Source organism: Alexandromys fortis, unplaced genomic scaffold, assembly GCF_014885135.2.
Source record: "Alexandromys fortis isolate MF-2015 unplaced genomic scaffold, M_Fortis_MF-2015_v1.1 scaffold_3, whole genome shotgun sequence".
In the NCBI taxonomy this organism is placed as follows: Eukaryota; Metazoa; Chordata; class Mammalia; order Rodentia; family Cricetidae; genus Alexandromys; species Alexandromys fortis.
Window position 1 is genome coordinate 3,013,484 of NW_026067909.1, and position 18,888 is coordinate 3,032,371.

General features: G+C 43.6%; 1 protein-coding gene across 1 annotated transcript in view; it reads right to left on the reverse strand.

Annotated features, from left to right (window-relative positions):
• Positions 1–18,888, reverse strand: part of CUNH10orf90 (chromosome unknown C10orf90 homolog) — an 89,617-nt gene that overhangs the window by 54,846 nt on the left and 15,883 nt on the right. The window contains exon 3 of the mRNA XM_050137403.1: positions 15,824–16,937. Within this exon, the coding sequence (XP_049993360.1) occupies positions 15,824–16,937 (1,114 nt within the window). The remainder of the gene's footprint in view (positions 1–15,823; positions 16,938–18,888) is intronic.

Sequence of the window (18,888 nt, forward strand, 5' to 3'; positions counted from 1 at the left end):
ATGCCAGTCTGAAAGAGTTTGGCATCAAGGTTCCTCTGAGAATGCTTTAGGAAGGTGAAAATGGATCTGACACACACAATGGAAAAGAAGCAGAGATTCTGGTAAGCAGGGCACAGGCAGACACTGCATCAAAGGAGTGGTCAGTCTGTTAGCATCCAAACATAAGTAGGTAGACCTAACAGGCAAGAGCTGTGCTGCATCTTCTGGATGGAAGAAGACTATCCACATTGCCCTATCGTTGGAAAGATGAGTGAAAATACTCATTAATCTTTGACTTTGTTACATTCATATAGCATTTCCTTGTGGTCACTAAGATGGTAAAAGATAAAGAGAAAAATCTTCAACAAGCAGAGATAAAAAGCAGGACGAAAAACAAAATCATTTAGTGTATGACCATGAAAGAGATTAAATAAAAAAAGACAGAGGTAAAAAACCTAGGAAACTTAAATAATGTGACATAGAAATGGGCACAAATCAATAAGAAAACGGAGTCTCCTCGTCTTCCTGTTGAAATATCTAAGAACGGCTTATACCGCCTTGAGAAAAAAGTACTGGACACAACCTTGCTCTCTCTACATCTCATCATAAAGACACAATTAACATAAAGTGACATTCAAGAAAGCTTATGCAGAAATACTCTGAACATCTAACACCATAGAGATAAATCATTTTGGGAAGTTGGAATTCTGGAATATTTATAAATGCATATCCAGACATTTGGAGGAGATAAGACCCAAGTCTAAACAGGAGATTCAAGTATGTTTCACATATATGTTATATACATAACCCAAAGGAATCTTAAACACCATTTTAAATATTTTTTTGTCCACACAAAGATTCCACAGTGAAGGATTTTCCTCATGTGGTATCAATGCTTCAATATATTTAGGCTGTGGCACATTTTAGATTTTGGGTTAGAGACGCTCAACCAAGTAGAAAACTGGCAAATAGAAAATATCAATAGAATAAAAACATGGATCTGGGGGAAATAAAAACAATAGAGTGAAAAATGTCTCGGGAGACTGACAGAAAGGAAGGGTAAACCACTATTATATGAGATCAAGCACACTGGAAAATACTACTGTCAGCTTTATGTGACTTACACAAATGACTTGGCTAAAATGGCAGATTCTCTTGAGACACAAATTCCAAAAACAGGCTTAAGACATGGAACCCCTCGCTAATGACGATGCATACTGGCTAGGTTTTCTGTCAGTCCAACAGAGGCTACAATCATTTGTGAAGAGAAGAGCTCTGTTTAGTAAATGCCCCCACCTGATTTGCAAGGCAAGACTATAGTGCACTTTCTTGATGATTGATATGGGAGGCCCAGCTCACTGTGGTGGTTCCATCCCTGGGCTGATGGTCTTGGTTCCATCCCTGGGCTGATGGTCTTAGTTCCATCCCTGGGCTGATGGTCTTGGTTCCATCCCTGGGCTGATGGTCTTGGTTCCATCCCTGGGCTGATGGTCTTGGTTCCATCCCTGGGCTGATGGTCTTGGATGCTATAAGAAGACAGGCTGAGCAAGCCATGAGGAGCAAGCCAATAAACAGTGTTCCTCCATGGATTCTGCTCCAGTCCCTGCCTTGAGTTTTTGCCCTGACTTCCTTGGATGATGGGCTTAAGCTGTAAGATGAAATAAACCTTTTCCTCTCCAAGTTGCTTTGGGTCATGGTGTTTTATCACATCAATAGAAACCTAAGATACAATGCAAGTGGAAAAAAAAAACAACAACAACCCTGAATTTGTAATGAAAACCTTCCCTCTAACTGAAGTTCAGGCCAAGAGAGCTGCTCTGGTGAGTCCAATTCAACACTCAGAGGCCAGAGGAGAGGATAGCATCCAATTCCTTTTCTAAAAGCTGGTGTTTCCACGACACCTAAGCCAGAAGTACCTCATAAGCAAACACACTAGTGTCTCACAAAATATATCCCCAAATATTAGCAAATGGAATTTAGCAATATTATTTTTTATGATCTAATATATCATGACCAAAGAGCAATCCCAAATTAGCATGAAAATCAATGCAGTTCCCTAGGTTCATAAAATAAAGTCCTATTGTTATGCAAATAAGGGCATAACAGAACTTGTCAATAATCAAATGTCTAGGCAAAACAAGAGTTCTCATCAAATTAGTAACAGGGATGGAAAAAATAGACTGACTAAAACTGGACAAGGGACTTGAATAGGCTTTTCTCCAAAGGTCTACAAATGGTCAACAGGCATGCACACACAAAATATCCAACCACTAGAGAACCATTCGAGAACTGGAAATCAAAACCACAATGAGATAGCACTTCATGCTAATTAGAATGGATATTTAGAGTAAACACAGAACAAGTGGGTGATGGTGTACAGAAATAAGGACCTTTGTACGTTGCCAGCAGTAATGTCAAGCAGTGCAGTTGCCACGGAAACAGTATGACAGTTCTTTAAAACTTACAAACAGAATTGACAAATAATTCAGCAATCTCACTTCTTGGTACATACCTCCATGCAGGGAAAGCAGGGCCTCCAAGTAATACTTGTACACTTACGCTCATGAGAGCATTAATCCAAATCAACTAATGGTAAACATAATCCAAGCATCCATCATAATATGAATGGACACAATAGAGCATATTCATGTAAGAGGATGTTATTCTGCCTCAACAAAGAAAGAGACTGGTAGATGTTACACTATGGATAAAACTCAAAGGTATTGGGCAGAGGTAAAATGAACCATTTGCAAAGGATAGCTAATACATGATTCCACTCACTGGAAATCCCCAGAGTAGTTAATTCAGAGACGGAAGATAGATTCCAGTTACCAGGGGATGGAGTGTCAGTTTTAATGGAGACAAGAGTCTTTATTTATAATGTGGGCAAAATTCTTGAGGTGGGTTGTAGCAACAGTAGCCAAACATCATTAATTTGCATAATGCCATGGAACTATTTACTTAAAAACTAGTAAAATTTCTCACAGCAAAGGGGGAAATATAAATGGTCTTTTAGATAGATGGGGGGTCTACATTTTAAAAGTCCTTACACCTAACAAGGAATTAGACAAAGATGCTGACTCTCAGTATCTTCCTTTACATGCTACTGGCAATGGTGCCTAGTGCAATAAGGCCAGAAAAACAAAGGCATGCATAGAAGATGGCATTTTGTAGCCTTTTCCCCATCTCTTACATTCTTTTCACGCCCCGTTTTGCAGCATTGCCTGAGTTTTAGCAGAGTAGAACAAATAAGTATCTTGTTTAGAGCTAGGCCCTCATGTATGAAACTGTCAAAGAACAAGTAGATTTAATAGAATGTGGAAAATTCTAAGACGTCTATATTACACCACTGTAAGAGCCTTGAAGAGAAACTTAGCATTAAAGATCCCCCTATAGAAATCAGTTATGTATGTATTGAGAAATTGTTTAAAAATTAATATAGTTAATTAGTATTCAGAATATGAATAAAGTAAGGATCTATTTCATCTACATAGAAAAATTATAAAGCACTGATGAGGGACATTAAGAAAAAATGCTGGAAACCAGACCCTATATAATGGAAGACCAAAGATTTGGTTTTGTTAATATGGATAAGAATATTAACTCACAGGACTGAGGGGTGGTAGAACACTGACTATCAAAGATTGCATGTTTTGGAGGGGACAGAAATATTTAATATCTTTGTGTCATTGCTTTTAACTGTATCCAAAGTTCCATGACTTTAAAAAAATGTTTCAATTAATGTGTTTTTCATTTCTAGAAAGATTTTTTTTAGCTTCTGAAATCAGTCTGGATATTTTTATATTCTCTTGTTGCTTACTCATATTTTTATTTATTCATCTCATATGCCTTTAAACATACTGATTATCTTAGAATCTTTTATCTGTTTTCTTTATCAGTCTACCTATATAGACATATACATAAAATATCTGCAAGTAAATAATGTCTCAGGACAGTGTATACAAATACAGAATTAGTTTGGGCAAGCTTCCTTAAAGTATAAAATAAATGTTTGACAAAGTCTGATAACACTTTAGCTGACTCCCACAATGGCTAGATCTGTCCATGCCACTGGGGCACGCTAAGAATAGCTAAAGGATTACCCCATCTTTTCCATACATGGAGGGGAGCTTTGTGACTCACACATTATTCACGTTGCATGAAATTCCTACAAGGAAACAGCTGTGTAAAGCCAGGGAAATCCTTGCATAAACAAGAATTCCACACTGGGGTGGTACTGCCAGCCAGTTCTGAAATAACGGATTTCTTATCAATGGTCCCCACAGGGTAAGTGGCATACAGCCTCTAGGAAAAATAGGTTCCTGTCTTACACCACACAGGAAATCCAAGTGGAAGGAGCATAGATTTAAATACAGAGAAGAATCGGGGCCAGGGAAACCTCTCTAAGCCTGCTGGGGAAAAGACAAAGGTAGGTGGTTAAAGCAACAAAGAATCTGAGTGTGGAAAATTACCAGAAGCAGACATGATGACTAAAGGCAAGATGACATCCTGGGAGAAATCCTGAAACAGAAAAGGGATGTTAGTGAGGACTCCAGGAATCCTAGCATCACTTGGCACTTCGCTAATCCTATTGGTGGAACCAGTCTTGAGGTCTTATTTTAGATGGGGGATTCTCCACAGGAGGCAGTTTTACTCCCCGGGGAATGTCTGTAGACATCTGCCCCCCTCCCCCCGCCCAGCACACCTTAGCAGGTCAGGGAGAAACACCGCTAGCAACTATGAATGGAGACCAGGAAAGCGCCTAACACTGCTACATGACAGCCATAAAATGCCCCGATATCTAGGTTGAGATGCCGCTAGCCAAGTGTATTGTGGGTGAGGGATGAAGATGGGCCCAGAAGGAGTTAGAAGCTTGTCAAGGCTACTTGGAAACCTTTCTTGCTATCTTGGGACTCTTTGCTCATCTGAAATTATTTAAAAATTAGACACCTTAACAGCTACAAACATTCATCATGAATATCATTTTCACTCATTAAAATGTGTGGAGAGTTCTGTAAGAGCAATGTGTGATACTCGAGGATGCTTAGTGAAGCCAGAGTTCATGTGGAGACAGCAGTGCTGTCCTTTGGGAATCCGCGCTCATGAACCTCATGATGATGTCTCTCTTCTCACCAAACTCCTAGAAATCTTCCTAAGAAAGCCACACGAAGCGTCCATATTTCTTTCTAAGGACATTCATCAACACATTGTTCTAAATTTATTTAATAAAAATAATCTGTTCAATAGTACATTTTTGGCTTTCAATGTTAAGTAAATTATACAATAGAAGGCCTTGCAGTAATTAGGTATTTAACAGGGAATCACGTACAACATAAGTGGAAAATTCATGTATATAATTACATTTTTGTTTTTAAAAAAAGGAAAGGAAAGAAAGCATTATATTTAGAAAAGAGAAAAGCTTGGTGCATTAACAAGAGAATTCACACAACCAGTGGGAAGACTTACTGAGTAGCAGAGTCAAAGTTAACTTTCATGTTTCTATTTTTACTTCAACTTTATTTTTTACAATGCACATTTTCCTTTTTTCAATAAAAAATGAAACAGTAAAATAGAAAAGGCAGAGGAGCTAATATATCTAAGCATTTTTCTAAGCATCATTCTCACAGAATGCTAAACCTGGAAGAAACCATAACCAACAATAGAGCCACAACCTAAGCACGTTTAAATGATGCTCCAAGTGGGCTTGGACACAGAAGAATAGGTCACATTCAGTGACCTCCAAATGCACCACCCTGTGACATTTCACGTGTTTGGTGGACCATCCCTCCAAATTCCATGGGTGGGGTCTGCTGCTCTACAATTCCAAGTGTTTCTCTTGCTCCTATAAGCCTAAGAGCATTCATGCTGATCTGCTAGGGCCAGAGAAAATCACATGCTCACATTTTCATGGGCCATTTGAATGAAAACATCCAAGCATAGTCTGTCCAGGCAAAAATACATAGGCCTCTATCTTCCTCAACTCCACAACATTCCAGAGTCAATGAAAACACCACTCCACTTTACTTAACTGCCAGTTTGATCCTTGGAGTAAGGAGTAAATATATATTACATAAAATGATACAATCTCTATCTATTCAACCCATGTGTTCATACTCACAAAAGATAGGGTAGAGCCAAGGAAGCATGTTTTGTACAAAAGCCATCATCATGAGTTTTTACATTTTGCAAGAGCTGAATCTCAAAGTTGGCGCTGGATTTTTTTTTTTTTTAGCAACTTTAAAATTTTGGAAACCTTTGTTGTCGCACTGTCTAAGGCTCTGTCTGAGAAAACCCAAGTTGTTCAGAAAATGCACAGCTCTGAGAAAGAGAGAATGTTGAGTGTTTTTGTCCTGTGGTGCCCATATGAATAATGTCATATAATAAATGATAACCACACACTTAATGAAGGCTTCTGAGAACCCACAGGAACACAGGGAAGCTGGGTTTTGGTGGCACACATCAGTGATCCTAGAACTTGGAGAGGCAGAGGCCGAAGGGTCACAGCTAGTTTGTTCCAGGATAGCCAGGGCTACACAATGATATTCTGTCTCAAGAAAACCACAATCAACCCGTCAACCAACCAACCAAATGTTGAATCCAAGTTGACAGGAGATCCAAGGATGTAGTCCAAACATGCAAATATTACAATGCATAGAGAAAATGGTTACAGGAAAACTAATTTTGGTAGCTTTTGTGTTCAACTTCTGATTCGATGGACAACCTCTTAGAAGATAATATATAAGTTCCTCCAGTGGTTATGACCAGGGATATTCCCACAGATCATGTGTCACAACAATCAGAGTGGGTAAGAGCAGGTAGATACTTCAGGGGGCAAAGTCTAGTCCCAATTGTAGTGACAAGGGTTGTGTCAATTTCAGAAAGAACACCACTACTACACATGTCTGCCCTTCAGGACAACTCAACCTTGAAGAGTCTGTAATAGCCCTAAGAATCAAGGCACATAGAAGAGATAAACTCAGCTCCCCAAATGGCTCAAACAAGACAACACTGGTTTGGAGGCAAAGGGTCTTACACGGGATCAGTTGATGTGAAATTCCCCTCTGTATGCTGTGAATACCATTGGCTAATAAAGAAACTACTTTGAGCTTATAGCAGAGCAGGGCAGAACAGAAACTGCCCTATAGTAGACAGGGAAAACGAAACTGAATGCTGGGAGAAAGGAGGCAGAGTCAGAGAGAAGCCATGTAGCCCTGCTAGAGACAGATGCCAGAACTTTACCCAGTAAGTCACAGCCTCGTGGCAATACACAGATTAATAGAAATGGGTTAGATTAAGATGTAAAAGTTAGCTGATAAGCTAAAGCTAATAGGCCAAGCCGTGATTTAAACAATACAGTTTCTGTGTGGTTATTTCAGGGCTGGGCAGCTAGGAACAAATAAGCAGCCTCCTATAACAATCAACGTTGTAAACCCTGTCTCGAAAAACAGAAAAAAAAAAAAAAAAAAACAATCAACGTTGTATATGTGATGTCCTTCCTGGGTAAGACCAATTTTCTATACTCTCCAAAGACAGCCACAAACTGTGCACTGAAGTGCCCCGACTTGTGGACTAGGGCCTTTACCAACATGGATGCTTCCACTTTGCTATGTTCTAATGGCCAATAAATGGAGTACTGATAGCAATATGAAAAGCATTTCCACATTGAACAGCAAACTCTTCTGAAAGCAGAGTTTAAAAAGAATTTGAGCCTGTTCCATCAGCTTCACCTGTCTCTTACTTTCCAAAGTTGGCTATCAACACCAGAGAAGATCAAATCTCATCCAAAGGTCTCAGATTTGCTCTAAGGTTATTGGGGCAAAAGAACAGCTTCACCAAGACAGAGGACAAAAATGTATCATCTATTTCTCACCTTTTTGATTTTTCAGTTTCCAGGTTGTCTGTACCTCTTCCTTAAGTAACCCATCGCTATTCCACTTTGTCCTCCCAGGACTGTGTTCAAGTTCATTTCCGGCAAACAACTCAGATCACACTGAAGACGAATGGTAACTACGACAGTGTGGAGTTCCACTGTGAATTCACTCATGTGGGTAGCTTGATACACGTAAATCACCCAGAGAAGGTGGTGGATAAGGAACTGAGTGGATTAAAATGCAGTGTGGGTCCTGCCTCCAGAGCCCATGGTACCTCTGCTGGTGGCCCTCACCACGGTTGTGACTCATCCCTGTCTAGACAGCTGCTTCTCCTGTTTCCTAATCAAAAAATCCAGACCCTTATATGGTCAGTCTTCAGTTCTTGAATCCGTTTCTCTACATGAATCCCTGGCAAACTTGAATGGCAAATGGAGCCTTAGTAACGACTTTCTTCCTGACATTGTAGAGACACAGCCCATTCACACAATGGAAGGTGTTACTCAGAAAACAAAGCACACGGGTGTGTGTGTGGGAGGGGGAGAAATGGGTCTTGTCTTCTAGAGTGGGGTGATGAAAATGGGCAAATTTGGCTCATTGGGGATGATGGAGTAATCTGAGCAGTGTATTTCTCATCCTGGAAGAGACGACCCCATCTCATATAGACCTATCAGTAATGAAACAAACACGACTTAAAACCTTCCACATCTTTGTGGACGCATCTCAGCGTTTCCTCTTTCTCCACATTCATTTAACCATCTGAAAGATGACAGACTTGCTCCATGGTAATATTTGACTGTTCTGGCTGACTTCTCAAGGGAAACAGTTTGGAGATCCTCACTTCCCGGTTTGCAAACCAACTGGGGATTCTGGAGTTTTCACCACCTACCTGTTGGTGGTGAATCTTACATGGCTCCCTTCCTTCCCCAGTGGTTAGGTTCAGGTGTGAGGAGAGGTGGTACAAGGGAAGCGACACAGGGCATTTAAGTGGCCCTGATGTCACATGAGCTGCTCTGTTGGCTCATCAGAATAGCTTGATCTCCACCTAGCACCCAGACCCTGACTATCTACTCTGAGCCCCATGCTGGTCTGTAGGGTGGGAACAATGGCTCACACCGTTCCTGTCTTTTCAGTGTGCAGCCTAGAAGGAAGAGGACCTCCAGTGAGTAAAGGGGTCACATTAAAACACTCACCTACACACCTGAGTTTTGTTTCAGCACCATAGAATCAGGGGGCAGCCCGGTGCCTAGAGTCAGTGCTGACACAGTAAGTCAGGGAGTGAGAATGGGTGTGCAGGTGTGCAGAACTCTGGTACGGAGGCACCAGAAGGTGCTAGAGCTGAGCAGATGCCCCAATCCTTAGTGACAATGGTGACTGGCACACGGTGGCAGACTTTGTGGCTGTCAATAAATGGGGCATCTGGGATGGCTGCCATGATGAACAGTTTAGGAAACAGGAAAAGAGCAAGAGAGAATTAGACAGGCTTTGGCCAGAAGCTATGAGGTAGCTCTAGAGTCAATGGTGGGTGGAGGTCAGAGACAAAAGCATGTCTCCCTTTGCTTGGCATCACTCCAAGCAGCTTCTGAGAATTATCCTAGAAATACCGTTTCTCTGTCTGCTACTATGATAGAAAACCCAGCCTTGTTCCCTCTGCAATGAATTAATACACTAGGACAGAAGAATTCAAGCGACCATCTGGTTGACCTCTCCCATTGAAATGAGGAGGTCCTTGTAGGCAAATGATCTAAGTTTCTAAGAAGATTGTTTGAATGGGAGAGGCTTATTTTATCAAAAGACCCAGGTGACAGATATTTGGGCTTTGTGGGTTGCACAGTTTCTTTTCCAACTCCCAGCTCTGTCACTATGTATAGAAGGAGCCGGGGGACATTGTACAAACAAACATCAATGGTTGTGGGATCAGGCCGAGTCACTGCTGACACCTGCTCTCTTCAGACTGTTGAGTGAGAGGAGGTTCCAGTTTCTATGTGCGTTCACATACACACTCAAACAGCCCCTGTCTCATGCTGTGGCTAACAAAACAAACAAAAACTCATATCCCCCGGTTCTTCCTTCAGAAAAGGTAAGAAAACACAAACCTAAGACTGTTTACTTGGTCATGACCATGCACACACCTTATCAGATGGACAGGTTGTGGCTGCAGCGTTAGTGGCAATCTCACTGGGAAGTGCTGCAGACAGGAGCAGCCTCGGGACATCCAGAGGGATGTACATGATGCTGGATAGCCCAATCCCTACAGCTGACAATCCATCTGGCCCATTGGCAAGCCCTGCTGGCTCACCTACAAAACATGCCTCTGCTGAGTCCATTTTTTGTATATATATATATATATATATATATATAGTTTCAAGGCTGACCATTTTATGCTGGACAACCAAAAGGGATAGCTCTGCTTCCCTTGCAGAGGCTAGCTCTTCCTCTATCACAGTCAGCATTTGTCTGTAACTCATAGGCATTACCCTATGAGACTTGAGACTTTACCCCTTCCTAGTTAGCATGTCTAGTGATATTGCTGTGTTTTTGTGGGATTGTTGTGTGTGTGTCTAACAAGAATACTCAGGGAAGAAGAGGTTGTCAGTTTGAGAATGGAAGTAGCTGGAGGAAGAGGACTTTGGAGGAGCTAGAGGAAAAGGAAAGAGAAATGTGAAGTGATTATATTTTAGCTTAAAATGTTTACAAAATTTAAAAAAACAAACAAACTGTGGGTCCATTCTCACAGCCGAGTGCATGAACAGAGGTCAACTGGAGGGAATATTTCACTGCTATCTTTCTACGGTGAGAGGATGACAGTCTGTACCCCGCTACAGTCTTGTGCTGGATGGCACCTAGGAAGACTCCTGACTTCTTTCAGTGGAAAATGGCAGAGAGGCCAGCTCTGACATGCACTGCACAGTACACTCTGGGTAGACACCCCTCATCAGTCCACCTTAGAGAACTAGCCAGTAAGTGAAGCTCCTCAGTCAAGGTCACATCTATTCCTTGGGATCCAAAGTCCCAGCCCTCTTGATCCAGCTTAGAGCAACACTGAAGGACCATTCCCACCCCTGAGGTTGCTATGGCCTTGTTTGTCTGTCCAGAGAGTCATGCCTTCTCCTTCTTCCTTCAATTCAGGTCATTCTCACAAGCACTCCCTAGGATATAGACTTTCCACTGATCTTCCTGTCAGAGTCTGAGTTCTAAAAACACAGGATACAATACTGGCAAAAAGTTCTAGATCAGAAATCAGTAAATTACAGGCAGACTATGTCTGGCATACCATTTGCCTTTGTAAACAAAGTTTTATTGGCAACAGCCAAATCAGTCAATGCATCACAGTGCCCTCCCACCAGAACAGCAAAGCTGAGTAAATGTCACACAAATCAGAGGGTCTGTGAAGATGCATACACTTTCCTTTATAAGAGGAGGACAAGGGCGAGAGGAATAGTGAGGAGAGGAGGAGAAGTGTAGTGGGAGTCCGCTCATTCATTTCCTGGCAGCCCAGACTCCCGAAATAATCACTCAGAAACTATATTAATAAAATCACTGCTTGGCCTATTAGCTTTTACATATTTATACATAATTTTTACATCTTGAATTAACCCATTTCTATGCACCTGTGTATCACCACATGGCTATGGCTTACCAACAAGGTTCTGCGTGTCTGTCCATGGTGGTGGCTCCTTACTCTGCCTTCTTTCTCTCAGCATTCAGTTTAGTTTTCCCCACCTACCTCTATTCTGCTCTGCGCAGGCCCAAGACAGTTTCTTTATTAACCAATGGTATTCACAGCATACAGAGTGGAATCCCACACCAGAGAAGAGAGGAAAAGGAAAGAGAGGGAAAGGAGGTAAAAAGAGGAGAGGGAAAGAGACGGGGAGAGAAAGGAGAAAAAAGAAGGGAGGGAGAATGAAGGGGAAAGAAGAGGAGGGGGAGGAGAGAAAAAAAGGACTACAGATTGCTTCATGTAAGTCTAGATCATCAGAGGGAGGAAATACATTTTCAAAATAGAGTTCCTTCCCAAGACTTCTGAGCCCTCTAGAAATAAGTCCCCCTGGATCCAGGAGGCCATCTTCTTCTCAGGTAAGCCTGATGCATAAGTGAAATGAAGCTAGCTCACTAGAGACCCCTCACACCTCAGAATACAAGCAGACTTGATATCCATGTGGTGGCCTGGCAGGAGCATCTTCCTTCCAGCTACGCAGACTAGTGCCTTTAGAGCAGTGGTTCTTAACCTTCCTAATGCCGTGACCCTTTAATTCAGTTCTTCATGTTACAATGACCCCAACCATAAAAGTATTCCACTGCTACTTTATAACTGTAGTTTTGCTACTGTTATGAATTTTAATATAAATGTCCAATATGTAACCCCAAGGGGTTGTGACCCACAGGTTGAGAACCACTTTTTTAGAGCATGTGCAGTCGCCAAGGGTCTACTGGTCCAGAAGGCCCGCCACAAAGCAGGAAGTCAGGCAAGCAGGTGTGGGTAGAACATTCCTTAGTCTTTTCTTCAATATCATCTAACATTGTATCTTGCTCTCTGTCTACTCAGATGTCTCAGGGACGAAGGGAGCTCCAGAGCTGAACCACAGGACAAGACAAACTAGGCAATACTTAGTGTATCATAATCAATAGTGGAGCAATCATATGCACGGTGATGTCAGAACCGTTCGGATCAATATGAAATCCCACAGAGTGGCACCAAGATCCAGATTTCAGATAGAGAGAGAGCTCTGAGCTGATGAGCTTTAGACAAATCAATAACACAGGAACCCATTTGTAGTCCACTGGCCACCACCCCAAGATACGTTCTTAAGTAGTCTTCAAATACCACCTTCTACGGTGACAGTAGAGACGGGCCCACTACTGAGCCCCACCAATGCCTGACCACTGTGCTGAGGATTGTTGCTGGCAAGGACATAATTGGAACCATGGACACAGCTTTGGCACTGAACGGATACACGGACTTGGGTAAAGTCGTTTAATTTTCAAGCCTTATTTGTCTTGTCTATAAAAGAAGCTTCACTGATACATTCCCTACAGAACTAGATGATTTAAAACAGTGGCTATAAACCAAGGTCTGGTACTGTGGATTTTTATAGCACACACCATGATTATTCATGACGCTGATAATGAGTACAAGGGTGGTAACCGTGGTGAAAGTTTTCCTCGCTACAGGGGCAGAGATTTGTATGGTTTTTTTACCTTGATGGTGCCAGCAGGATGCTCACTAACAGTGAAGACAAAGCACCAAGGACCAACATTCTATGCAAAAAGAAAACCGATTCTTAACCTCACTCCTGAGGAGAAGCAGGCGCCCGTGTGTCTGCGGAGATGTTTTGTCCCAGGCAGACAAGACTATCTTCTGTTTTACATGACGTGGCTGCATGTAACCCATCTCTCCTCATTTCAGGAGTCTTCCGGAGTGTATGCATCTCTTCAAGGCTTACCCAAGAATAACATCTGTAGAACTTTCTATCCAGTGACCTAATGACTACAGCCAAAACTGTCTTGACTTTGTCTATGGACTCTCCCACACAGCATCTACAAAGGCAGCTGGATATCAGCAAAGCAAGCTCAGAGGGGCTCCTGCTTGAAAGGGGTTTGGATGAAAGGAGTTGGCTTCGGACACTATGAAGGATGATGCCCGTTAATAGTGTGTGTAGCCACAGGAAGCCATCAAGAATGCCTCAGATGCAGTTCCAGTTACAGACAGGAAGATGCACAGGTCCTCTGAGTCTTAATGAGCATCGCCACGGTCTGAGAGTGCTTGCATTAGGCTAAAAGGCTCTGCGAGGGTCGCAGCTGAGCTTGCAAGTGCACCCTGGGATGATGGTGTGCCCTGTACCAGGGCAAAATGGGATCATTAGAACTAGTGGGTTGCCACTCATGCTCATAAATGGCAGACAGGAATTCTGCAGCAGGCTTTCTCATTATTCAACAAGAAAGTTGCTCACTGAAAATTAGTGTAGAAAGAGATGAGTGAGAGCGTATGCAAACCAGGTAGGTAAATGCGTGTGTGTGTACACATCCTCAACAGACAGGTGGCCCAAACACCAAACTAGCCTCTCTTTTCATGGAGCACCACTTTCTAAAAGACACTTGGGTCTCTGCTTTCCTTTGGGCCTGAGGGTTAGGAATTATTTCTTTGCACATCTCCTCAATCCTTGATGTTTTCTGTGGTTGTTGGATATTCAGGCAGAAATTGCTGACACTCACACGGTACTTCTTCCCTTCGAAAGGTCCAGCTGGGGCTGATAGAGAATGGGAAAGAGCATTAAGCTTGAAGATTCACCAACACTAACTACTGAGTGAACGATACAAGCTCAGAGCGGTGGTGTTGCTGTCCATATTCATTGAGCTAGAAAATAAGAGAATGTGCTCAGGGCTCCCTGAGTCTCTGTAGCTTTCTTCAAATGATAGGATGAGGCCCCGTAATTTAGAGTCAGGTTCTAAACGTGAGTAAGTCTCTACAATACATTACTATTCTGATGGATGTCAGCCCCACAGGAGGCAGAACTAACCTCCCCTCACCCACCTAAGCAAACCCTTTACAGGAACAGCCAGCCTCTTTACGAAGCCAGAGGGAAGCCACTCTGCTCTGAGATGGGTGTTTTGTGATCTGGCTCCAGTTATTTTTTAAAGAGCCTTTGGTGAAATTTTCTAAAAATCTAAGTGATTATTCTATACCGTGAGACAAAGCGTCAAGTCGTGCTCAGCACAGAGTGCAGTTTCTCTATTTCTGGAATCGTCATCAATAAGGAAGATGAAGTGCCCAGCTTGAGTGGTTGCCTTAAATACTAACGCGGAGTTTATCTCTGTAATGCGGACTGGCTGTTTGCGTCTTCCTGCATGCAACGAGCCTGTTGATTCTGGCATCTCAATCATTTAATCAATTCAAAAGCTATATCGAACTTACTTTACAGAACTCTCAGCAGCCAATATATCTACCCTTGTTAAAATTAATTGCATCATTTAACATTTCCACACGCATTATAGTTTTAAGTGTTTCACGGTCATTTTTTATTAATTAATAAACCCTTAATGGACAAAAATTCATACTATAAAATTATTATGCATATGCTGCGTTTTCAGTTTCACTATTATTTCTTTGAAATATTTTCCCCAAGTGGAAAGTCTATGACTCATAAAGCAGTCACTCTCACAGAAAGTACAGGACTGGAAATAGAAGTTTACTCAGAGACAGAGAAATCTGTGCTGCTTGCCTCCCTCTGACAGACTCACTTCCTCTCCTGAAAGCCAAGGGGTCTCAGGGAAGCCCACCTGGGAGAGTCTGTCTGGCCCTGAAATCGCAGAAATAGAAACAAATCCCAGCCAGGATCCTCCAGACACAGCTCAGGACACATGATTCCTTTTGCTGCTGTTTGGGAAGGAACATTCCAACTTTCCCATTAGAAAACATGCTGTAATTATTACATATGTGCGCGCGCGTGCACACACACAAATGCACACACAAACACACAAACACTTCTTTCCATTATAGAGCCCAGGCGCAGTTTTGAAATGTTGAAGCTAACACATTTATCAGTGGCGTGATTGAAAAGTGAAAAACCTTAAAATTCTAGACAATCCCCCAACATTCAGGTGTTGGACTCCTGAAGAGTTTTAAAAACTATCTGGGTGCGGTGACATTTTATTTGACTCACCCTGCTCTGGAATGTGACGTGAGCACGCTCTATTCCAGCTGCTATGGGAGCCACTGTTTGCTATGGGTTGCCAGTTGCCTGTGTGGCCTGACACTATCTTGCTGGGACAGGGAACTTGAGTGAAGGTCTCTCACTATCTCTGTGTGAGAACAGGTTCCTAATCAGACCAACTTGTGAGTTGTTGACTTGAGGCAGAGACAACCAAATGCTAACTGTGAACACTCTGGTGGGATGGGTGAACAGAAGGAGATCAACAGCACTCTCTTAGCCCAACACTGGCATTGGGCCCCCTCCAGCAAGGGGACATCAACTCACCTGCCCGGTAACTCCAGCCGGGAATATGGATGGAGAGTTGGTCGGCATGGCTGTTAGTGGTACACGTTGCAAGCTCCTCTTTCTCCTTTCTTACTGGGACCTGGTTCCTTCTCCCATCTGCAAATTTGACTTTTTCCAGGGGAGGGGAGCTAGTCCGAGGGCACGTGCCACTCCCCAAATGTACTGGCACCAATGCTGGGCTCTCCTTCCAGTGACCTTCCTGCGGCTGGCCCAATGGTGGACCTAGGAGGTCCTGCTTTCCCTCCAGGAGCTCCTGCGGCAGGGCTCTGCTGATTGGTTCGCCGTTAGCTGTGCTGTCTACGCCATCTGCTGTTAACCTGTGGGAACTACAGCGGAGGCTGAGCGACAGGACAGACCTGTGGACTTTGGGGCTAGCAATCTGAGGTTGCTCAAGGGGGACAGAAAGCGATTTGTCCAAATAGTTAATGGCATTGGGACACTGCCGAGACACCCGGAGGTGGACACATGAACTGAACACCAGTGGCACTTTTCTTGATGGTGAACTGTCTGAAGAAAAACTGTCCTCTTTGTCACCCATTTGGGAGATCCAGTACTCCTGCCTCGCACACAGCCTCGTATGAGCCTGGGGTACCTTCATCCCCTCTATGGAGCCCCTGCTGGGGAACTCTGTACAGGTGAAGGATCCACTGTGCTGACATAGATGGGTACCACTGGCCAGAGCTGGGGGGTCTTGGAGCAAAGCATCCTTGGCCCTGCAATTGGGACATAGTGAGTCCTGAACAGTGTCCCACACCAAGGAGTTGGCCGGAGGGCCCACACGTCGCGCAGTGATGGTGATAGATGAGAACCCTCTGTGGGAGCCTCTGCCCAGGTCGTCCCCTGTGGACAGTGGTTCTGTCTCTAGTTCTTGCTCATCTGATGGAGTCAGAATTCCTAGACTGTCTGGAGCAAATGACCTGTACATGTTCACTCTGCTGTGCCTGGCCGAAGCTGGCTTTGGGGGACACAGTTGAGGTTGAGCGATTGCTTGTGGCAGAGGCAGCAGGACTCCGTTTTCCATTGATTTCCTCTCATCAATCAGCTGGGAAATGATAGGCGATATCATTTTTGTGTTTTGTGATGCCAACATCTCCTAGAAAATAGGTAGAGAAATTTTTAATTTTTCCAGGAATTCATAGGAATACAGTTGGTAAACTCTCCTGGGTCATGGGGATTCTGGGGAAGGAGCACTTAGATTTCTCAGTAAAGCCTTCAGGACTCCCTTGATACCAAATCTGAGCGTTCTGAAGAGATGGAAACCTAGGTATGTTTGTGGGGAAGTACTGTTCTAGATACATTAGCCCAATTAGGGGAAGGGAGGACTCACTCAGTTGCTCTTAGTTTGTGCACTATCAGTGGAGACCCTCTGACTGTGAGAGTTGCTTCTGCCTGACCCTAGAACCCCCAAACAAAATCTCACAGCCTTAATAGGGAAGGGAGGCAAAACGATCGAGGTGGCTGAGAGTCGGAGCTGGGGAAGTGTTAGTCCGTGGCTCAGCACTCTGGTGATGGTCTCAGCAAATGGAACAAGGTGCCGCCTCCCTAGTTTCTTCTCTCAACGGTCTTCCATCTTGGCCCACTAAGGCTAATTCAGTTCCTCTCTGCTTGCTTGGCCTCAGAGAACAAGCTCAGAGAACAAGACAAGGGAAATCAGATGTTCAAATTCAGTTTCCCAGACTAGCCAACCAGTTGGCTTTCCTCCCCAGGATGGGGTGCACCAAGATGGATGTATTCCAGCAGGCAGAGTGTAGCCATAGCTCAAGGCTACTCTTTGAGGAGTTTCATCCGCATTTTAAATCATCAAGGAACTCCACGCTTCCTAATTAGCAGTTCCCCATGGCCTATGGAAATCACTGCCATGTGCAGAATAAGGCACTGTGCTTTTTGGCACCGGGTCTAACCAGATTAAGAGCAAGAAGGAGAACCCCTCTGCTCTTGCTGTTTTCGCGGACGTGTGTCGAGTACTGCGGAAGGCTGACCACAGCCCAGCACACTACAGAGCCGTGCCCCATTTTTTATGTGTCTAAAATGAACTTGTGTACAGAACCGCAGAGACCCTGAGATAATGGAAATAAACTGTAGCCTTGGAAGCCAGAAGGCCTCACGAGAGTGCTCAGCATTCGAGGCAGCAGATCTCAAACCACAGCTTATCTGAGGACCACCTAGAACACTGTGAACACAGGTTCCCCAGGCCTGGGTTCTGATGGCGGAATCCACAGTAGTCCATACACCACAGTGATTCTGATGGAGGCCATGTAGGGCGCGTGAACAGAGTCACAGCTGGCCGGCTGTCATCTCAAGGAGGCATTCACAAGGAGCGGGCCTAGGTCCATGGAAGGCTGGGCTTTGCCTTTCCCATGATGTACGAGAACAAGGGCAGGATTTGCATTTCTTTTATCGCATGTTTAATATTCATTTATTTAAATCACTGAGCATTCTCCTCCAGCAGGACCTGGGACTCTGCACATAACATGTTGATGATACAAGCTGGGGTCATTTGAGAAAAGGATTCTCCATTGGAAAAATGCCTCCCTAAGGTGGGCCTATAGTGTGGACCTGTTCCCTATGCTGGATTCCCTCACCCAGCCATGAAGTAAGGGAGGGGCTAGGTCCTGCCTCAACTTGACTTGCTAGGCTTTGTTTCAAGGTTGTGGAAGGTCTGCCCCTTTCTGAATGGAGATGGAGGAGGAGGGGTGGATGGAAAGGGGGGAGGGAACAGAAGGAGAGGAGGGAGGGGAATCTGAGGTCAGTGTGTAAAATAAATGAAAAAAAATAATGTTATTTAAATTTAAAAAGATGGGCCTAAATGATATCCTTTGCTGGAGAGGTTGTGGAGAAAGGGGTACCCTCATCCATTGCTGGTGGGAATGCAAACTTGTGCAACCACTTTGGAAAGCAGTGTGGTGGTTTCTTAGGAAATTCGGGATCAACCTACCCCTGGACCCAGCAATGCCACTCTTGGGAATATACCCAAGAGATGCCCGATCATATGACAGGGGCATTTGTTCAACTATGTTCATAGCAGCATTATTTGTAATAGCCAG